At 56.6% G+C, this 22,401-nt stretch overlaps 2 protein-coding genes across 5 annotated transcripts in view; both read left to right on the forward strand.

Moving 5' to 3' along the window:
• The window catches only part of INTS2 (integrator complex subunit 2), a 36,187-nt gene extending 21,967 nt beyond the window's left edge, over positions 1–14,220 (forward strand). Inside the window, exons 17-25 of the mRNA XM_076072739.1 lie at positions 187–354; positions 1,881–2,082; positions 2,175–2,297; positions 3,127–3,388; positions 6,207–6,356; positions 7,908–8,162; positions 9,659–9,872; positions 10,086–10,262; positions 13,141–14,220. Of these exons, the coding sequence (XP_075928854.1) occupies positions 187–354; positions 1,881–2,082; positions 2,175–2,297; positions 3,127–3,388; positions 6,207–6,356; positions 7,908–8,162; positions 9,659–9,872; positions 10,086–10,262; positions 13,141–13,298 (1,709 nt within the window). The 3' untranslated portion in view covers positions 13,299–14,220. The remainder of the gene's footprint in view (positions 1–186; positions 355–1,880; positions 2,083–2,174; positions 2,298–3,126; positions 3,389–6,206; positions 6,357–7,907; positions 8,163–9,658; positions 9,873–10,085; positions 10,263–13,140) is intronic.
• Positions 14,221–19,479: 5,259 nt separating this feature from the next.
• Positions 19,480–22,401, forward strand: part of LOC116957757 (P2X purinoceptor 5-like) — a 39,415-nt gene continuing 36,493 nt past the window's right edge. For 2 of the 4 annotated variants that reach the window (XM_076072740.1, XM_032980101.2), the window contains exon 1: positions 19,480–19,600. The gene's annotated coding sequence lies outside the window, so the exon portion shown is untranslated. Of the gene's footprint in view, positions 19,611–22,401 lie in introns of all 4 variants that reach the window. The other 2 variants (XM_076072741.1, XM_076072742.1) reach the window with 2 other exon arrangements.

Here is a 22,401-nt window from a genome sequence, read left to right on the forward strand (position 1 = left end):
CCAATCACCAACCACTCAATCCGCATTCCACATCGCAGCCTGACGAGCTCCGCCCGACGAGTTTTTTTCCCTTCGGCATAGCGCCGTACAATTCCTTCACTTTACTTCGCGCTTTCATTCGATCGCTGAGCGCCCTCCGACTCCCGCGGTTCCGCTCCCCCGCCCGCTCCCCCCGTGCCCCGCTAGCGCTGTACCCGTCCCTGCTGCGCCTGGTCGCCACGTCGCAGCCCGATCTGTGCCTGGTGGAGGACTGGCTGCTGGAGGAGGCGGCCGCGGGGACGCAGGCGCTGCTGCTGCGCGGCCTCCTGCTGCCTGCACGGCCCGCGAGCATCACCCCCGCAGCACTCGCCCGGGGTGCGTGTGTGTGTGTGTGTGTGCGTGCGTGCGTGTGCGTGCGCGTGCGTGCGTGTGTGCGCGTGCGTGTGTGCGCGCGTGTGTGTGCGTGCGTGTGTGTGTGCGCGTGTGTGTGTGCGTGTGTGGGGAGCGGTAGTGTAGTAGCGGTTAGCGCGCTGCGCTACGAACCCGGCTACGCAAGTTCGATTCCCGCTCGGTGATGATTACCTGAACCGCTCCTGGGCCTCCCCTAGGTCGACTCAGCCTCAAATGAGTACCCGGTGCGGTGTGTAAACATCGTCACTGGGGAGACAAAGGCGGCCGGGCGTGGTGCTGGCCACCCACCCCCTCGTGTACTGTTCCGGCCTTCATAGGTGCTCGCTAACAGCACTTGCCCCTACAGCCTGTTACAGGCTACACGGGGCATCTTTGTCTGTGTGAACATTGTGTGCGTTGTGAACATTGCATGAGCATCACGTGTACGTTGCCGTGTGTACGTTGCCGTGTGTACGTTGCCGTGTGTACGTTGCGTGTACGTTGCGTGTACGTTGCCGTGTGTACGTTGCCGTGTGTACGTTGCCGTGTGTACGTTGTGTGTACGTTGTGTGTACGTTGCGTGTACGTTGCCGTGTGTACGTTGTGTGTACGTTGCCGTGTGTACGTTGTGTGTACGTTGCGTGAGCATCACGTGTACGTTGCCGTGTGTACGTTGTGTGTACGTTGTGTGTACGTTGTGTGTACGTTGTGTGTACGTTGCGTGTACGTTGCCGTGTGTACGTTGTGTGTACGTTGTGTGTACGTTGCGTGAGCATCACGTGTACGTTGCCGTGTGTACGTTGTGTGTACGTTGCCGTGTGTACGTTGTGTGTACGTTGCGTGTACGTTGTGTGTACGTTGTGTGTACGTTGTGTGTACGTTGCGTGTACGTTGCGTGTACGTTGCGTGTACGTTGTGTGTACGTTGTGTGTACGTTGCCGTGTGTCCGTTGTGTGTACGTTGCGTGTACGTTGCGTGTACGTTGCGTGTACGTTGCGTGTACGTTGCGTGTACGTTGTGTGTACGTTGCCGTGTGTACGTTGCGTGTACGTTGTGTGTACGTTGTGTGTACGTTGCCGTGTGTATTTGCCGTGTGTACGTTGTGTGTACGTTGTGTGTACGTTGCCGTGTGTATTTGCCGTGTGTACGTTGTGTATTTGCCGTGTGTACGTTGTGTGTACGTTGTGTGTACGTTGCGTGTACGTTGCGTGTACGTTGCGTGTACGTTGCGTGTACGTTGCGTGTACGTTGCGTGTACGTTGCGTGTACGTTGCGTGTACGTTGTGTGTACGTTGCGTGTACGTTGTGTGTACGTTGTGTGTACGTTGCCGTGTGTACGTTGTGTGTACGTTGCCGTGTGTACGTTGTGTGTATTTGCCGTGTGTACGTTGTGTGTACGTTGCCGTGTGTACGTTGTGTGTACGTTGCCGTGTGTATTTGCCGTGTGTACGTTGTGTGTATTTGCTGTGTGTACGTTGCCGTGTGTATTTGCTGTGCGTGCCGCCGGGCAGCGTTTGCGCGCCTGCGCTCGTCCCCCTGCGCGCTGGCGCGGGCGCTCGAGCGCCTGTCCCTGGTGCCCACGGAGCAGCTGCTGGCGCTGGCGCCGGCGCTGGCACGGGGCCTCCGCTGCCTGCTGCCCCCCCGCACCCCCCAGCGCCTCACCCGGCTGGCCGCCCGCATCTGGGCCGCCCTCAACACCGCCATGCCCCGCCGGTGAGGATCGCCGTCACCGTCGCCGCCGCCGTGCCCCGCCGTGCACCGCCGGCGGGGATCGCCGCTCACCGCCCCCCCCGTGCCCCCCCCAGGCTGTGGGTGCTCACCGTGAACGCGCTGCAGGCGCCCGGCTGCCTCCCGCGGCGCCAGCACACGGAGCTGGACCTCGTGCTCGACCCCCTCATCGTGCTGAGATGCGACGCACGCGTCTTCCGGTGAGCGACGCGCCAACGGCACACCCCACGTAGCTCACGCGGGCCGGTGTCCGTCCGGGGAAGGCAAGTGACGCTTGTGCCGTTACGGTGACGCTTGCGCTGTAACGGTGACACTTGCTCTGTTACGGTGACGCGCTGTTACAGTGACGCTTGCCCTGTTACAGTGACGCTTGTGCCGTTACGGTGACGCTTGCGCTGTAACGGTGACACTTGCTCTGTTACAGTGACGCTTGCCCTGTTACAGTGACGCTTGCGCTGTAACGGTGACGCGCTGTTACAGTGACGCGCTGTTACAGTGACGCGCTGTTACAGTGACGCGCTGTTACAGTGACGCGCCGTAACGGTGACGCGCTGTAACGGTGACGCACGTTCCACGTGGTACTAAAAGTGCTCTGCCAACGCAAGAAAACGGCTCTCTTGTGTGTCTATAACCCTCCACCACCCGACGTGTCGGTGCGTGTGTGTGTACGTGTGTACGTGTGTGCGTGCGTGCGCGTGTGTGCGTGCGCGCGTGTGTACGCGTGTGTGTGTGTGTACGTGTGTACGTGTGTGTGCGTGTGTGTGCGCGTGTGTGTACGTGTGTGTACGTGTGTGTACGTGTGTGTGTACGCGTGTGTGTGTGTGTACGTGTGTACGTGTGTGTGCGTGTGTGTGCGCGTGTGTGTACGTGTGTGTACGTGTGTGTACGTGTGTGTGTGTACGTGTGTGTACGTGTGTGTGTACGTGTGTGTGTGTACGTGTGTGTACGTGTGTGTACGTATGCGTGTGTGTGTGTGTGTACGTATGCGTGTGTGTGTATGTGTGTACGTGTGTGTGTGCGTGTGTCCAGCTGCCCGCCGCTGCTGGAGGTGGTGCTGCGCGTGCTGGCCGGGTCGCTGGCGGCGTCTCGAGCCTTCCTCGCCTCCCAGATGCGCGCCGGCTGGGAGCCCGACGCACCGGCCCGGGGCCCGCCCGGCGCCCCGCCGGCACCCCCGGCGGCACCCCCGCCGGCACCCCCGGGGGGGCCCGCAACCTCCACCGCCAACGGAGGCGGCGGTGCCGGTGGAGACGTCACCCGAGAGGAGCTCAAGAACGCCCTGCTCGCGGCACAGGTGGAGTCACCTGTGTGTGAGGTCACCTGTGTGTGTGGGGTCACCTGTGTGTGTGTGTGTGGGGTCACCTGTGTGTGTGTGTGTGGGGTCACCTGTGTGTGTGGGGTCACCTGTGTGTGTGGGGTCACGTGTGTGTGTGTGTGTGGGGTCACCTGTGTGTGTGTGTGTGGTCACCTGTGTGTGTATGTGTGGTCACCTGTGTGTGTGTGTGTGGGGTCACCTGTGTGTGTGTGTGTGGGGTCACCTGTGTGTGTGTGTGTGGGGTCACCTGTGTGTGTGTGTGTGGGGTCCCCTGTGTGTGTGTGTGGGGTCACGTGTGTGTGTGTGTGTGGGGTCACGTGTGTGTGTGGGGTCACGTGTGTGTGTGTGTGGGGTCACGTGTGTGTGTGTGTGGGGTCACGTGTGTGTGTGTGTGGGGTCACGTGTGTGTGTGTGTGTGGGGTCACGTGTGTGTGTGTGTGTGGGGTCACGTGTGTGTGTGTGTGTGGGGTCACGTGTGTGTGTGTGTGTGTGTGGGGTCACGTGTGTGTGTGTGTGGGGTCACCTGTGTGTGTGTGTGGGGTCACGTGTGTGTGTGTGGGTCACGTGTGTGTGTGTGGGGTCTCCTGTGTGTGTGTGGGGTCACCTGTGTGTGTGTGTGTGGGGTCACCTGTGTGTGTGTGTGTGTGGGGTCACCTGTGTGTGTGTGTGTGTGGGGTCACCTGTGTGTGTGTGTGTGTGGGGTCACCTGTGTGTGTGTGTGTGGGGTCACCTGTGTGTGTGTGTGTGGGGTCACCTGTGTGTGGTGTGTGTGGGGTCACCTGTGTGTGGTGTGTGTGGGGTCACCTGTGTGTGTGGTGTGTGTGGGGTCACCTGTGTGTGTGTGTGGGGTCACCTGTGTGTGTGTGGGGTCACCTGTGTGTGTGTGTGTGTGGGGTCACCTGTGTGTGTGTGTGGTCACCTGTGTGTGGGGTCACCTGTGTGTGTGGTCACCTGTGTGTGTGGGGTCACCTGCGTGTGTGTGTGTGGGGTCACCTGCGTGTGTGTGTGTGGGGTCACCTGCGTGTGTGTGTGTGTGGTCACCTGTGTGTGTGTACCGGGGGAATCTCCATATGGTACAGATATAATGGGAGGCTAATCGATGCCCGGGTGCGGTCAAGGGATGGCTCCCTATTGCTCAACCACGTTATGTATGCTGATGACTTGGTAATAGCTGCTTAGTCAGAGGAGGAGTTGGAGACGCTGCTGCTGAGACTGGAGCGTGCCACTAAGAGGTGGGGCCTTACCATCAGCCCCACAAAAACTAAGCACCTGCCTGGGTATTTTGTACCATCGGACACTCCACCCCCACAACTCCCAATCGGTGATGGGGCAGTTGTGGAGAGAGTGGAGAGTTTCCCATACCTGGGCAGTGTGCTTATGACTGGCTCCAGTTTAACAGCAGAGGTCTCACTCCGAATCAGTCGAGCGGCAATATCTTTTCATCGGTTGCGTAACGCTGTGTGGAAGCTACCTGGTCTGTCGCTCCGCACTAAGCTTCAGGTCTTCTCGGCCACGATCATTCCCTCCCTTCTCTACGCTTGCGAAACGTGGACCCCCCTAATGGAACATCTTCGCCGGTTAGAAACATTTAGGCTGACCTGCCTACGATCCATCCTGGGTTTAACCAGACTGGATTGTGTGAGGAGCTCACAAATCCTTGAAAGATCTGGGCAGGGTCCCATCGGTGAGTTCCTCCGGCAGGCAAGGCTGCGATGGCTGGGTCATGTAGCCCGCATGCCCAGCCACCGCATGCCGAAACAGCTTTTGTTTGGCCGGATTGAGGGGGCTAAGCGGGCGCGGCACGGGCTAGAGAAGAGATGGAGTGATGTGGTACAGGAGGACGTGGAGCTGAGTGGACTTGCCGATGACTGGTACCAGCGGTGTCAAGATCGGCCTCTGTGGAGGAGGCTCGTGAAGGATGCTACTGGGCAGTTGGAGGCAGTCACCCTCCAACAACAACGGAGGGCGGAGGAGCGACGCTCACAACAGCGAGCGGAGCGCCGGGTGGCTAAAGCACAGCAGGTTGGCACAGTAGGGGGCACAGGTGGTGCATCAGCCAGTCATCTCAGTCAGTCGACCCGTGGCACCTGGGTCTGCCCCGTGACCTCCTGCCAGCGGGCGTTCGACACTTCACGTGGCCTCAGGGTGCACATAGCCTGGCACAAGCGTCGTGGTGACGTCACCGCCACTTAGTGGCGAATGGCGGTTGTTGTGTGTGTGGTCACCTGTGTGTGTGTGGGTGTGTGTGTGTGTGTGTGTGGTCACCTGTGTGTGTGTGGGGTCTCCTGTGTGTGTGTGTGGGGTCACCTGTGTGTGTGTGGGGTCACCTGTGTGTGTGTGGGGTCACCTGTGTGTGTGTGTGTCTGGGGTCTCCTGTGTGTCTGTGTGGTCTCCTGTGTGTGTCTGTGTGGTCTCCTGTGTGTGTGTGTGTGTGGTCTCCTGTGTGTGTGTGTGGGGTCTCCTGTGTGTGTGTGTGGGGTCTCCTGTGTGTGTGTGTGGGGTCTCCTGTGTGTGTGTGTGGGGTCACCTGTATGTGTGTGGTCAGCTCTGTGTGTGCTGAACACATCTTGATAGAGAGAGGACTGCAAAACTGGGGCAATCGTTGGTAGCGCCGGCTCACCGCCTGGCTGCTGCCTTCCTGCTCCTGTCCGTGGTCCCTCAGTGTTTGCGAGAGCTTCCATCGGCGTGAGCGACAACCCCGTCTATAAAACTAAACGCTCAAACAATATTATTATTGTTTTAATGACGAAGGCTACGTGGCGGGGGGGGGGGGCACCTTTGTGGGTGTGTGGAGCAGGACAGCGCCGCCGTGCAGATCCTGCTCGAGATTTGCCTTCCCGAGTTGGATCGCGCCACCGCCTCATCGCCGTCGTCATCGCCGGGCATCTCCACGGACGGCCTCCTGGGGGACCTCCGCCGTCGGGATCCCTCCGGGGCGTCCGCGAAGGTTCGCCCGCGCCGCCTTACGACTTCCCCATCGCGAGCGGCCGCGGGGGCGAGGTTCCTAGCGGCCGTGCCGGAGCGCCCGAGGGCGGACGCCGCTTGGATGATCCGGTGTCTGACCCGGGCGGTCGGCCTTTTCGTTTTGTTTTTCCCCGAATTCGGTCACAACTATATGTATCTCGAATTTAATACTTCACTTGCAATTTAGCAGTCTTTGAAATAACGTAATCAACCAGGCTATGCGTTAATTGTGTTTTGACCGACCGTCTGTGTTGCTTTATATGGTTTCCAAATTCTGTTTGGTGTGCTTCTCTCTCTGTGTCCCCTATTGTGTCGGTGTTAGTTCCCACTACTTGGGTGTCTGTGTATACATCTGGGGTTATGTGTTTCCCCTCTCTCGTAAATTTGGCTCTTCTGTACCTGATGATGGCTGCTATTGTTGCAACCGAAACGTCGTACACTATTGTGTTATTTTATTATTTCTTATTTATACGTGACTTTACCGGGAAAAAAAAACAAAGATTAACAACACGATGTTTAAAGAGCCGCGATGGCACGCCAACACTACAGACGGCCCAGGTTGCTTGCGCCAAGTTTCCGGAGACGAACGGTTCCCTTGCGACGAGGGGAGTCGACGTCCGAGCGTGCCGGCGCCCCGTGCCGGCGCCTGCTGCCGCGGGGTGCCGCGGTCGTGTCGACCGCCCGGCCTGTTCTCCATTTAAACGAACGGCGAGCCCGCTCGCGCGTTACCGAGACTCGCCGGTGAACGGGCACCCGCAGCCCGCAGGCGTCTGGGAACGGGAAAGTGGTGGGGAATAAACGACGTCGCGAAGCCGCCCCTCGGAGAGCCGCGGGTTGCCGACGACCCCCCGGTCTCGCCGATGCTTCCGGTCGGCCGGGGGCCTCGCCGCGCGTCGCGCTCCCTCCCGCACGCGAGCGCCGCTCGTTGGTCGGCCGAGAACATCTTTACGCGTAGAGGACCGCAGAGCTTGGGGTCGGGGGGGGGGGGACTTGGCACCAGCTAGACCGCGCGGCTACCATTTTGTCTCGTCTGTGGGTACCCCACGTGCCTCTTTGAGTCGTCTCTCTCTGTCTGTTGAAGAGCACCCTCCTGTTAGCATCGTTGGCTACGGACGGTGCGACAGAAGTTCACCGTACACGCACGCACAGGAGCGAGAAAATATCCTGTGCGTGGAGACAGCGGCGCGTTACAAAGTTTAAATTGTTGTGACATTGACACCAACAGTGGTGAGGATCATGATGGTAGTGATGACAGTGACGATGGTGGTGGTGGTGACGATGGTGGTGACGATGATGATGGTGTTTATGACGACGGTGGTGATGATGATGGTGATGATGGCGATGATGATGGTGTTTATGACGATGGTGCTGATGATGATGGTGATGATGATGGCGACGATGGTGGCGATGATGATGGTGTTTATGACGATGGTGCTGATGATGATGGCGACGATGATGATGGTGTTTATGACGATGGTGGCAATGATGATGGTGTTTATGACGATGGTGGTGATGATGGCGATGTCATTCCCAGGTCCGCCAGGGGCGACTGTCGCCCAGTCTGGACGCCGAGTGGGCCTCCCTCGACGACGGCGATGATGACGGCGATGACGACGATGACGGGAGCGATTCCGAGGAGGGGGGTGGGGGCAGCGGGGGAAAGGAGGAGGGGGAGGGGGGGGGCAGCGCGGCGAGGAGCCGGCGCCAGGAGGTGCAGGGCCTCGTCTGCTCCTTCCTGCACCAAATGTTCATCGCCGACCCCAACATCGCCAAACTCGTGCACTTCCAGGTGACGACGCTGCTGCTGCTGCTGCCGGTGGTGTCGGTGGTGGTGTTGAGTGACTGGTGTTGAGTGAGTAAGTGGTGTTGAGTGGTGTTGGTGTTGAGTGGTGTTGGTGTTGAGTGAGTGGTGTTGGTGTTTAGTGGTGTTGGTGTTGAGTGAGTGGTGTTGGTGTTGAGTGGTGTTAAGTGAGTGGTGTTAAGTGAGTGGTGTTGGTGTTGAGTGGTGTTGGTGGTGAGTGGTGTTGGTGTTGAGTGGTGTTGAGTGGTGTTGGTGGTGAGTGGTGTTGGTGTTGAGTGAGTGGTGTTGGTGTTGAGTGGTGTTAAGTGAGTGGTGTTAAGTGAGTGGTGTTGGTGTTGAGTGGTGTTGGTGGTGAGTGGTGTTGGTGTTGAGTGGTGTTGAGTGGTGTTGGTGGTGAGTGGTGTTGGTGTTGAGTGGTGTTGAGTGGTGTTGGTGTTGAGTGGTGTTAAGTGAGTGGTGGTGGTGTTGAGTGGTGTTGAGTGGTGTTGAGTGGTGTTGAGTGGTGTTGGTGTTGAGTGGTAGTGAGTGGTGTCAGTGGTGGTGTTGGTTTTGAGTGGTGTTGAGTGGTGTTGGTGTTGAGTGGTGTTGGTGTTGAGTGGTGTTGAGTGGTATTGGTGTTGAGTGGTGTTGGTGGTGAGTGGTGTTGAGTGAGTGGTGTTGATGTTGAGTGAGTGGTGTTGATGTTGAGTGAGTGGTGTTGGTGTTGAGTGGCGTTGATGTTGAGTGGTGTTGAGTGAGTGGTGTTGGTGTTGAGTGAGTGGTGTTGATGTTGAGTGAGTGGTGTTGGTGTTGAGTGAGTGGTGTTGAGTGGTGTTGATGTTGAGTGAGTGGTGTTGGTGTTGAGTGGTGTTGATGTTGAGTGAGTGGTGTTGATGTTGAGTGAGTGGTGTTGGTGTTGAGTGAGTGGTGTTGGTGTTGAGTGAGTGGTGTTGATGTTGAGTGAGTGGTGTTGGTGTTGAGTGGTGTTAGTGGTGTTGGTGTTGAGTGGTGTTGAGTGGTGTTAGTGGTGTTGGTGTTGAGTGGTGAGTGGTGTTGGTGTTGAGTGGTGTTGGTGTTGACTGAGTGGTGTTGAGTGAGTGGTGTTGAGTGAGTGGTGTTGATGTTGAGTGAGTGGTGTTGATGTTGAGTGAGTGGTGTTGATGTTGAGTGAGTGGTGTTGATGTTGAGTGAGTGGTGTTGAGTGAGTGGTGTTGAGTGAGTGGTGTTGATGTTGAGTGAGTGGTGTTGGTGTTGAGTGAGTGGTGTTGATATTGAGTGAGTGGTGTTGAGTGAGTGGTGTTGAGTGAGTGGTGTTGAGTGAGTGGTGTTGGTGCCTCTACCCCCCCCACCATCTCTCTCTCGATGCCCTTCTGTCTATAAAATCTCCCTCCGTCTCCCCGTTCCCCACGTGCGCTCTGCCTCCCCCTTCGTCGCCTGTCGCCCACTCCCCCCCCCCCCCCCCCCCCCCCCCTGTGTCTCCCGCCGTCCCCTCTCTCCGTGAGCAGGGCTACCCCAGCGAGCTGCTGCGCGTCACGGTGGCCGGGATCCCCTCCATGCACATCTGCCTGGACTTCCTGCCCGAGCTGCTGTCCCAGCCGCAGCTGCACAAGCAGCTGTTCGCCCTGCAGCTCGCCGCACAGCTGGGCCTCCACTTCCCGCTCCCCAAGTCCATGGCCGTCGCCCGCCTGGCGCTCGCCTCCATGTCGGCGCTGCTCGGCGGTGGGTGGAGTGGGTGGAGTGTGGGGGGGGGGAGTGGGGGGGGGGGAGTGGGTGGAGTGGGGGGGGGGGGGGTGCGTGATCCTTGACCCTGACTTATAATCCCTGACCCTCACCTGTAATCCCTGACCTGCAATACCTTCCCCTGGTTTGTAACCCCGACCTGTAACCCCCGACCCTGACCTGTAACCCCTGACCTGCGTTGCCGTCCCGCAGTGCTGCCGGGGGAGCGCCGTGCGAGCTTCCTGGTGCCGGCGCTGCCGTGCGTGGCGTCGCTCTGCCGCGCCTTCCCCTCGCTTTACGAGGACGCCGTGGCACTGCTCAGCCAGGCGGGGCACGCCTGTGGCGTCAACGCCCGCGCCCAGCGCCACGCCGTGCCCTCGCGCACACGCGGTAACGCACGCAGCCACAACAACAACAACCACAAGAACAACAACCGCAATCACACCTCCGATGAGCACGGTTGGCTACATACGGTGTGAAAGATGTTCAACGCGCGTACAGTCACCACAACAACAACGGCTGGTCGCCACTCGGTGACGGTGACGTCACCGCGCTGCCTGTGCCAGGCTAGGTGCAGGAGGAGCAGGTCACGTGACAGACCCCCAGGTGGTGCCATGGGGTGACTGCTGTGCCAGGCTAGGTGCAGGAGGCGCAGGTCACGTGACAGACCCCCAGGTGGTGCCATGGGGTGACTGAGAGGGCCGGCACCTGTGGTCCCTGTTGTGCACAAACAAAGACAAAGATCCCCCGTGTAGCCTGTAACAGACTGGAGGGGCAAGTGCTGTTAGCGAGCACCTAATGAAGTCCGGCACGGCACACGAGGGGGTGGGTGGCCAGCACCACGCCCGGCCGCCTTTGTCTCCCCAGTGGAGATGTTTACACACCGCACCAGGTGCTCGTTTGAGGCTGAGTCGATTTAGGGGAGGCCCAGGACCGGTTCAGATAATCGTCACTGGTGTTGGTGGTCGTGAGCGGGAATCTAATTCGGGTCACCGGGTTCGTAGCTCAGCGCTCTAACCACTACACTACCGCTCCCCATAACATCACACATTGCCACTTAATCTCACGCACGCAACAACAACAACCGCCATTCGCCACTAAGTGGCGGTGACGTCACCACGACGCTTGTGCCAGGCCACGTGCACCTTGAGGCCACGTGCACCTTGAGGCCACGTGAAGTGTCGAACGCCTGCCGGCAGGAGGTCACGGGGCAGACCCAGGTGCCACGGGTCGACTGACTGAGATGACTGGCTGGTGCACCACCTGTGCCCCCTACTGTGCCAACCTGCTGTGCTTTAGCCACCCGGCGCTCCGCTCGTTGTTGTGAGCGTCGCTCCTCCGCCCTCCGTTGTTGTTGGAGGGCGACTGCCTCCAACTGCCCAGTAGCATCCTTCACGAGCCTCCTCCACAGAGGCACGCACGCACACATCGCATATATCAAATGGTTATACTCGCCCGCTTCTCCCGACACCTCCTCTCACATTCATCCCCTGCCCGTCATTCTCCGCGCACTCCCAAGGGCACGTTAAGGGTCCTGTCCATTGGTTAAGTGGTGAAGCCACTTAGTGGAATTGCCTTGGGCCGTGCTTGTGGGAGAGCAGCGGCGCCCACAACCCAGGGAGACGTGGGGCCCATCGATCTCCCCGCTTCCTCCTCCTCCTGCTCCTCCACATCGACAGCGGCACCTCTCTCTCTCTGCTCAGCCTGCGAGCGCCTGTTCGGGAACCCGAGCACCGTTACACTTTTAAAATCGCGTCTTAAAAAAACTCCGTAACTTAACCCCCCCTTACGCGTTCCGAGACATCTGCAGTTCGCAGGGTGGGGCGGTGTCCCGTTCACCGCTGAATCTGGGAACGCGCAAGCGGGTTCGGGGTTGATTTTATTTCGAGACGCGTAGCGGTATCGGCCGTTGTTTTGTGATGACGTTGCGCTCACCGCAGAGAACCGTAGCGACACGACCGCCGACACTGTACGGTAGCCGACGCCAAATTGCGCCACGCGCCCTCCCGCATGGCCTTGTGGGAGCCCCGGTACGTCTTCATACTCGAAGACGTATCAATACGAAGTTGTTTCATTTCGTCAACGGAACGGAATCGGAAGAAAAACTGATGTACATCCATCATCGCCTACGTACGTAGGCGATGATGTATGCACAAGTACTTGTACGTAAGTACCTGTACGTACATCGGATGACGTATGTAATTGTACGTACGCGGTGTAGTAAATACGTAAGTGCACCGTGTACGTACGTACAAGTATGGGGAAGGTTTCAGCTTCATGTAAAGCGCATTGAGGTCTTGTGCGAGTTGCACTCGGAGAAACACGAATTTATTATATTATTATTATTATCACAGACCGCCCTGGTCACCTGGGCCTTCGTCCGTGCGTTTGACCTCCCCTAACCCAGACTCCCACCCCCGGCTGTCGACTTGGCCCACCGTGACATTTACATTTTGAGTTCCGTCACGTTTCGCCGATAATTACATCCAGCATCATCAGGCAGGTTCTGTTTACGTGACAAACCTCCTCACGTAAACAAACGTCGAACTCGGATTGTAAATGTTGTGGCTTGGTTCTCCAACACAATCGGTGTGCTGTACTAGTATACTACACTATACCCTACACTATACACTACTATACACTACATTATACACTAGTGCTGTACTAGTGACGAATTGGCCACGTTCTGTTTACGTGACAACCCTAACTAGTTGGTGGTGGCGGGTTTAACGACACATTTAGATTTTTGTTACTCAAAAAACCTTTGTTATGGTTGATATTGGTCGCAAAAGCCTCCAAGGTGTCAAACTATTTACCTGCCTGCCTCCGAGCTGCCTTCCTGTCTCCCTCCCAGGTGGTCCATCGCTTGCAGTGCTGGCGGTGTTGGGTATTAACGTGGGGACTGTTCACCCAAACTATTTAAGCTTAATTTTTTTATTGTTACCAGGTAAGGCCCCACTGAGCTATGTAGCTCCTTTTCAGAAGCCACCTGGCTATCACCAATGACATCTCGACGAAGTGGCGGCCCATCATCATCACCATCACCACGTGGACATTCATAGCAGCAGCCAAGCACTCTGTGACGTTGGTTCTAAATGTGTCGAGAAAAAACCGGAGGACCCGGAGAAAAATCCACGGGGCCACGGGGAGAGAGAGAGACGCCGCCAACTCCGAATCCACAGCACCAGCAGCAGCAGCAGCAGGCGTCGGGGTACCCCTAGGCGGCGTGCGCGGTGTGACCCTCTGCCGTCCCGCTGTGTCTGTCCAGGCGTCGGCCATGGGGCGGCGGCGGAGGAGGAGGAGGAGGAGGCGATGGAGGAGGTGGGCCGGGGGGATGAATCGGGGCGAGATTCCGACCTGGCGTCTCTGCTGGAGGCGACCTTCCAGCAGCTGGTGCAGACCGCGCTCATCGGCGGCGGGCAGTGACGGCCGGGAAACTCCGACCACTGGAGCCGGCGCCGCCCCTCGTGCTGAACGCCGCGCGAGCCCTCGCGTCTTGAGAGCGAGCCCCCGAGGCTCGGCCGAGGTTTTGGCGGTGGCGGAAGAGGACCCCGCCGTGGTTTTATGAACGCCGGCCGGCACGAGGACGCTCGAATGAAACGCGCAGCGGCAAACGAACTCTGCACGTCGGTTTTTTGTTGGGTTTTTTTTTACTGCAAGAAGCGTCGACATTTGGACATCTCGTGATGGGAGTGGGAAAAAAACACGTCGCCGATTGGATGCCCGCCCTCACCTCTCTCTCTCCAAAGCACAGTGACATCCCACCCGATTGGACAAGTGGATCTCAAGGCTCTCAGAGCAGCAATGGGATTTCCGATTGGATCGTTCCCTGCCTCTGTCGTTATTTTTGCAAGCCCTCCGCGTTTTCCATTGGACGGTTCGAGGAGCGAGCGCGTGCGGCGATTGGACGGCAAAAGGTGGGAACGTCCTCGTCTGATTGGACGGGAGGGGCGAATGGCTGCGGCAAAGCAGGAAGGAACAAACCGTTGCGGAAACCAGCGACCGTTCCGCCAGCGTCGTGTTTGAGTTCCGAACGAGACGTTCCGGGCGCATGCCTCTCCGAACGACAGCACCACCATATCGAACCGCTGATAACGGTGCAGCCACGCTCGCTCGCTCCCTCCCTCGCTCGCTCACTCGCTCACTCGTGGCGTCGTGGCGTGCCAATCATCACACCGGCACATTTGTACCGAGCTGTCCTCTTCTGTTCTGAATAATACATCTGTGGGAATGAAGCGGTGCGGCTCGCTAGTTTCTTTGCCCGCGTTGTGTTCGACCTCCGCCGCTGAAAAAGGGGCTTCGTAGCTCATCGGATTCCTCCTGTATAAGTAAATATTCTGATTCTGTATGTATGTTGAACTTGTTTCGCGCAGTACGTAGCCAACCGCGCTAATTTGCCGTGCGGAGGGAAGACAACAAACTAAACACAAAGCAGTTATAAAGAGATTAGTTTGTCAGTGTAGATTTCAAAGTGCATAGCTCCAGTGGCTTTCTAATATGGGAAGAAAGAGCGTTCCAGACGGCCACAGGAGCGCATCTGAAAGCGGTGACCACCGTCCTTGCTTGATGGCCAGCCAGAAGCCGCCGCTGCCGCGAGGACGAGTGGAGCGTCTTGTGACAGTGGTTTATGCTTCTTGACGAGAGGTTGTTCCGTGAGGCCCAGAGGAGAAGCTTTTGCTTTTCTCGCTGCCTCCCGAGGTGGCGTCGCTTGGCTCGGTTCCCATTTCAGAATCTCGGAATCTTGATTTCTCCCGGGAGAAATCCGAGGAGCTGTGAAAGTCTTCCACAGATCTGTAGTCGCGTTTCCTTGTGGCCGGTAACGGTGAATTACGCGATCACCGAGCAGGGGGCTCTATGGGAATCTTTATCCAAGCTCTGTGGTCCCCTACTTATATTAACATCTAGCCACTGGGTGCCACGGTGGCTAGGAGATGTTAACTACCTCGTCTGTTATGCAGGAGGTCGTGGGATCGATCCTGACCCTGACGCCTGCCGTATATTCGGAGTTTGTGTGTCTCTCTCCCCGTGGTCGCGTGGACATTTTTCTGGGTCCTCCGGTTTTTACCTCCACATTTAGAATCAACATCACCACCACGCGTTTAGAGTCTTTGTCTCCTGCTATAAATGTCCACGCGATGACGACAAGCCACTTCGTTGAGCTATCATTTGTGGCCAGGGCGCTTCTGAAAAAGAGCTGCATAGCTCAGTGGGACTTACCTGGTAAAACACAAAATAGTTTATATAGATTAAGATGTTTCCAGCCAATTAATGAGTGTTAATGTGGGCACTCTCCACCACCTGAATGGGAGTGTACGGAACGCCTCGCCTTTTTGCCTTTTGAACCCAAGCGAGGTTGTGTGCCGGAGATATCTTTGCTCGATCGCGATGGCCGAGCTCTTTCTCCTTGCGATATTTCAGTTCCGCTTCTTGATGGTTAGAAGAGGAGGCTTTACCCATCGTGGCAATCGTACGGGAAGCGTTAAGATGTTCAAGCACCCAATGGACGCCCGTAATGGGGCGTCAAGGCTGCATTCACCACACGCAAACACACTCGCAGTTTAAAACGTGCAAGCAGATAGATGTGCCTTACTCCTTGGTTCTTTCGGTGAAGTCGCGTGGAAAGAAATATATTAAATAATAATAGAATGCGACGTTTTGATTGCAACACAAGCAACCATCATCAGGTACGAATGAATTAGAAAAACCTAGTAAACTCAGAAATATAATGCAATAGAACACAGAGAGTCGGCCAACACAACAGTCAACACCCCAGCTGGCTGATTACGTTCTTCCAAAGATTGCTAAATTTGAGAGAAGGACAAAACACAGACACGGAGACACACACACAAGACAGATGTGCCTTGACGTGTGCGTTGTCCTTGAAACCGATCGTCGTCCACCAGAGACTGCTTTGCTGATCTTGTCAAGGAGCGAAAACCACCGTCGTGATCACACAACACTCCGGTGGGCAGCGGCGGCGGCGGATTTTGGCTGAAAACCACCGAGCAAAGACGGCGGTGGGTCACCGCATCTTACACACGGTCTTAAAGACGGCGGTGGTCACCGCATCTTACACACGGTCGTCTTAAAGACGGCGGTGGTCACCGCATCTTACACACGGTCGTCTTAAAGACGGCGGTGGTCACCGCATCTTACACACGGTCGTCTTAAAGACGGCGGTGGGTCACCGCATCTTACACACGGTCGTCTTAAAGACGGCGGTGGTCACCGCATCTTACACACGGTCGTCTTAAAGACGGCGGTGAGTCACCGCATCGCACGCCGCTTTCAGATGCTGCTTCGGCGGCCGTCTGGAACGCTCTTCCGATACTCGGAAGCGACTGGAGCGATGCACTAGATTGACAAACTCACTTCTTGAGAACTGATTTTTTTGTGTTTAGTTTGTTGTCCTTCCCCCGCACCTCCGATTAGTGCGGTTCGACACATACGGTGTGAAGGAAGTTCAATGTACATCCACAAATTCGGTAGCACTGAAGTGTTTCTACATTGCTACTGATGTATACTCTAGTCCATAGACTAAATTATATCAATGTGTAACACGAGGTTTGGCAGGTTCGATATGAAACTAAAAACAACTTTTTGTTATTTTACCGGGTAAGGTCCCACTGAGCTGTATAGCTCTTTTTCGGAAACGACCTGGCCACAAATGATAGCTCAACAAAACGGTGTATCACGTGGACATTTATAGCAGCCAAAGACTCTAAACGTGTGGTGATGTTGATTCTAAATGTGGAGGAAAAAACCGGAGGACCCGGAGAAAAATCCACGCGACCACGGGGAGAGAGAGAGACGCAAACTCCAAATATACAGCAGCAGGCTTCAGGGTCGGGATCTAACCCACGACCTCCTGCATACCAGGCGAGGTAGTTAACATCTCCTAGCCACTACGTTACACGCACTCGCGTTTCTTCTGCACAGATTTATCGCGTCACACACACACGAAGGAGCGTGCCCTGAACAACTCCGCACCCATCCGGCCCACGAGCCGTGTCTTGGGAATGTGTACGTTGCATCCCGTGGGCGATCGTGCACATTGCACGCACGTGTTAGCACGTACACACACGTGTTAGCACGTACATGTTTACACATACACGCACAAGACAAAGACAACTTAGCGAGTCACCGCGAGTGACTGTGTACACATGGGTCATCGAGACGACTCTGGGACAACGCAACTCGAGCCTCACGACTCCACGACTCAGGTCCTGACGACTCCACGACTCAGGTCCTCACGACTCCACGACTCAGGTCCTCACGACTCCACGACTCAGGTCCTCACGACTCCACGACTCAGGTCCTCACGACTCCACGACTCAGGTCCTCACGACTCCACGACTCAGGTCCTCACGACTCCACGACTCAGGTCCTCACGACTCCACGACTCAGGTCCTCACGACTCCACGACTCCCACCGCAGGGTGACGAGGACGACGACTCCCCCACAGCGACAGCCCCCAGGTCCGGCCTGGCCACGCCCCTATTCCAAAGCTCCGCCCTCACTACACGTGACGACCATCGGGTCCCGTGCTTCCCCTCACGTGACCCTGTCAACGCTTGTCCCATCACTCATTATTAGTGACCACTTAGCTCCCACATGACCCGGACATGACCCTGTCTGTTCCCGTTACGATAATTAGTAACCATGGTCCCGGGGAGCCGTACTGTCCCTCCATCACCCCGTACTGTCCTTACATCACCCCCCCCCCCTTCTCTTAAAAATATAGCCGCCCCGGATAACACAAGTTTAAACCAACCTATCTCAGGCCGAAGCATACATTTAACACAATGCAACACATAACCAATGTTTCAGGACCGAAGAGCAGGAAAAGGAACTGACTCCTCAGAAGAACAATGCGGACAGCCACAACAACGCCAAAATCCGCACGCAACGCATCCGCCTCGATCGTCACGCCAAGCAATCGGACGTTTTGAACACACGGTCGCCCATCAACACACAACGCAAAAACACAATTTCACCGGCGACCCATCACCGAAATGTCCGGTTCTTGACGTTGGTCCCTCTCCCCGGGCGGATTTGTGGCCGTCACTGGCCAAGAGGGCTTGCACTCAAGCCCGGGGGGTGGAGGGGGGGGCTTTGAGGTCTTCAGGGCACTCCTGACGCCAGGGAATCGTAACTGCGGGTGGAACAACACCCTCGGCGTCCGATGACTCCGGCCAACCGCCCCGGCCCGTCCGACGCCCCCGACCCCGACCGCACAACACTGGGGGATGATTCATTCAAGTCGAGGATGATTCATTCAAGTCGAGGATGAACATTCGGCTCCAAGCGCGACTTGTGGACAACTCCGCGGCGACATCGCACCCGGCCTTGCCCACACCGCGGCTGTCGAATTACAACGACATCCACCGGCCATTTCCCTGGCCAGTGCAATTTCGGGGACGAATGCAATGGCACTTTCCAACCAAACTCAGCCATGCTCTACACCTCAGCTGCCTCGCATGCTTTAGATACACCATCCAGCATGACCCACGGGTTTTACTGGCAAGGAAGGTCTGCCCCTCCCGAGGCCGGAACCCATCCAACATCCGTAGGGGTGAACTTCCACGGCCAACCTTCACTCAACAGGAATCCCACTCAACCCCATGCGCCCCGAAAAACTTAGGTTTCACTTCACACAACTCATCCTTCCACACTTCATAATCACGTGTCACCTCACACACCACTGTCTCAGCGGTTGGCCCGAACACGTCGCTCCCTGCTAACGTCGCATCGGCAATACCCCCTTCACCTGAACCCTCGCTAATTCCATATCCCTGAATAGGATTTGCAGGAACGTTTCCCAATGTCCACTTAACAGCGTTAGCACCCCGAGCGGTGCGAGTCCACGGCCCTTCCGCTCGAGACGGGCCAAGGAGGACCCCCGTCTCCTGCCCCTTGGCAGCCGTGGGGTCCCGTGCTTCCCCTCACGTGACCCTGACAACGCTTGTCCCATCAATCATCATTAACGACCACTTAGCTCCCACATGACCCGGACATGACCCTGTGTTCCCGTCACGATAATTAGTAACCATGGTCCCAGGGTGCCGCACTGTCCCTCTATCACCCCGCGCTGTCCTTGCACGGGTACGGAACGGTGGCGCGGTGGTTCGGTCGGCGCTACGCTGCGCTGTGCACCCAGCGACCCGAGTTCGATTCCCCTTCACGGCTCTGAGCCTCTCCTAGGTCGACTCAGCTTCAAATGAAAACCCGCTGCGATGTGTCGACGCCACTATAGGGAGACAAAGGTGGCCGGGGGGGTGGTCTTTGTGTTGGAATCGGAGAGCAAGAGGAGGGGGGAGAGTGGCGGTCATTTCTGGGTCGGTAGAGAAACCTGCCAATGATATCAGCTGCATGGAAATCTCCCCCCTCCCTCTCCCCCAATCCCTCTCACCCCCCCCATCCCCCCCTCCCCGTCCTTGCCTGCCCCCCCTCCCCCCATCTCCCTCCCCTCCCCGTCCTTGCCTGCCTCTCCCCCCCATCTCCCCCCCTCCCCCCATCTCCCTCCCCTCCCCGTCCTTGCCTGCCTTTCCCCCTCATCTCCCCCCCTCCCCTCCCCCCATCTCCCTCCCCTCCCCGTCCTTGCCTGCCTCTCCCCCCCATCTCCCTCCCCTCCCCGTCCTTGCCTGCCTCTGCTCCGCGCCACGTTCTGGACGAGCTTCTGGACGCAGCGGCAAATTCCACTTCCTCACTACGGTCTCAGCTCCATGGTAGCTGGTGGTGTGTGTTGATGGTAGCTGGTGGTGTGTGTTGATGGTAGCTGGTGGTGTGTGTTGATGGTAGCTGGTGGTGTGTGTTGATGGTAGCTGGTGGTGTGTGTTGATGGTAGCTGGTGGTGTGTGTTGATGGTAGCTGGTGGTGTGTGTTGATGGTAGCTGGTGGTGTGTGTTGATGGTAGCTGGTGCTGTGTGTTGATGGTAGCTGGTGCTGTGTGTTGATGGTAGCTGGTGCTGTGTGTTGATGGTAGCTGGTGCTGTGTGTTGATGGTAGCTGGTGCTGTGTGTTGATGGTAGCTGGTGCTGTGTGTTGATGGTAGCTGGTGCTGTGTGTTGATGGTAGCTGGTGCTGTGTGTTGATGGTAGCTGGTGCTGTGTGTTGATGGTAGCTGGTGCTGTGTGTTGATGGTAGCTGGTGCTGTGTGTTGATGGTAGCTGGTGCTGTGTGTTGATGGTAGCTGGTGCTGTGTGTTGATGGTAGCTGGTGCTGTGTGTTGATGGTAGCTGGTGCTGTGTGTTGATGGTAGCTGGTGCTGTGTGTTGATGGTAGCTGGTGCTGTGTGTTGATGGTAGCTGGTGCTGTGTGTTGATGGTAGCTGGTGCTGTGTGTTGATGGTAGCTGGTGCTGTGTGTTGATGGTAGCTGGTGCTGTGTGTTGATGGTAGCTGGTGCTGTGTGTTGATGGTAGCTGGTGCTGTGTGTTGATGGTAGCTGGTGCTGTGTGTTGATGGTAGCTGGTGCTGTGTGTTGATGGTAGCTGGTGCTGTGTGTTGATGGTAGCTGGTGCTGTGTGTTGATGGTAGCTGGTGCTGTGTGTTGATGGTAGCTGGTGCTGTGTGTTGATGGTAGCTGGTGCTGTGTGTTGATGGTAGCTGGTGCTGTGTGTTGATGGTAGCTGGTGCTGTGTGTTGATGGTAGCTGGTGCTGTGTGTTGATGGTAGCTGGTGCTGTGTGTTGATGGTAGCTGGTGCTGTGTGTTGATGGTAGCTGGTGCTGTGTGTTGATGGTAGCTGGTGCTGTGTGTTGATGGTAGCTGGTGCTGTGTGTTGATGGTAGCTGGTGCTGTGTGTTGATGGTAGCTGGTGCTGTGTGTTGATGGTAGCTGGTGCTGTGTGTTGATGGTAGCTGGTGCTGTGTGTTGATGGTAGCTGGTGCTGTGTGTTGATGGTAGCTGGTGCTGTGTGTTGATGGTAGCTGGTGCTGTGTGTTGATGGTAGCTGGTGCTGTGTGTTGATGGTAGCTGGTGCTGTGTGTTGATGGTAGCTGGTGCTGTGTGTTGATGGTAGCTGGTGCTGTGTGTTGATGGTAGCTGGTGCTGTGTGTTGATGGTAGCTGGTGCTGTGTGTTGATGGTAGCTGGTGCTGTGTGTTGATGGTAGCTGGTGCTGTGTGTTGATGGTAGCTGGTGCTGTGTGTTGATGGTAGCTGGTGCTGTGTGTTGATGGTAGCTGGTGCTGTGTGTTGATGGTAGCTGGTGCTGTGTGTTGATGGTAGCTGGTGCTGTGTGTTGATGGTAGCTGGTGCTGTGTGTTGATGGTAGCTGGTGCTGTGTGTTGATGGTAGCTGGTGCTGTGTGTTGATGGTAGCTGGTGCTGTGTGTTGATGGTAGCTGGTGCTGTGTGTTGATGGTAGCTGGTGCTGTGTGTTGATGGTAGCTGGTGGTGTGTATTGATGGTAGCTGGTGGTGTGTATTGATGGTAGCTGGTGGTGTGTATTGATGGTAGCTGGTGGTGTGTGTTGATGGTAGCTGGTGGTGTGTGTTGATGGTAGCTGGTGGTGTGTGTTGATGGTAGCTGGTGGTGTGTGTTGATGGTAGCTGGTGGTGTGTGTTGATGGTAGCTGGTGGTGTGTGTTGATGGTAGCTGGTGCTGTGTGTTGATGGTAGCTGGTGCTGTGTGTTGATGGTAGCTGGTGCTGTGTGTTGATGGTAGCTGGTGCTGTGTGTTGATGGTAGCTAGTGGTGTGTGTTGATGGTAGCTGGTGCTGTGTTGATGGTAGCTGGTGCTGTGTTGATGGTAGCTGGTGCTGTGTTGATGGTAGCTGGTGGTGTGTGTTGATGGTAGCTGGTGGTGTGTGTTGATGGTAGCTGGTGGTGTGTGTTGATGGTAGCTGGTGGTGTGTGTTGATGGTAGCTGGTGGTGTGTGTTGATGGTAGCTGGTGGTGTGTGTTGATGGTAGCTGGTGGTGTGTGTTGATGGTAGCTGGTGGTGTGTGTTGATGGTAGCTGGTGGTGTGTGTTGATGGTAGCTGGTGGTGTGTGTTGATGGTAGCTGGTGGTGTGTTGATGGTAGCTGGTGGTGTGTTGATGGTAGCTGGTGGTGTGTTGATGGTAGCTGGTGCTGTGTGTTGATGGTAGCTGGTGGTGTGTGTTGATGGTAGCTGGTGGTGTGTGTTGATGGTAGCTGGTGCTGTATTGATGGTAGCTGGTGGTGTGTGTTGATGGTAGCTGGTGGTGTGTGTTGATGGTAGCTGGTGGTGTGTGTTGATGGTAGCTGGTGCTGTGTGTTGATGGTAGCTGGTGGTGTGTGTTGATGGTAGCTGGTGGTGTGTGTTGATGGTAGCTGGTGGTGTGTGTTGATGGTAGCTGGTGGTGTGTGTTGATGGTAGCTGGTGCTGTGTGTTGATGGTAGCTGGTGCTGTGTGTTGATGGTAGCTGGTGCTGTGTGTTGATGGTAGCTGGTGCTGTGTGTTGATGGTAGCTGGTGCTGTGTGTTGATGGTAGCTGGTGCTGTGTGTTGATGGTAGCTGGTGCTGTGTGTTGATGGTAGCTGGTGCTGTGTGTTGATGGTAGCTGGT

Source organism: Petromyzon marinus, chromosome 38 (genome assembly GCF_048934315.1).
Source record: "Petromyzon marinus isolate PM22_M1 ecotype Great Lakes invasive population chromosome 38, UKy_Petmar_22M1.pri1.0, whole genome shotgun sequence".
Lineage (NCBI taxonomy): Eukaryota > Metazoa > Chordata > Hyperoartia > Petromyzontiformes > Petromyzontidae > Petromyzon > Petromyzon marinus.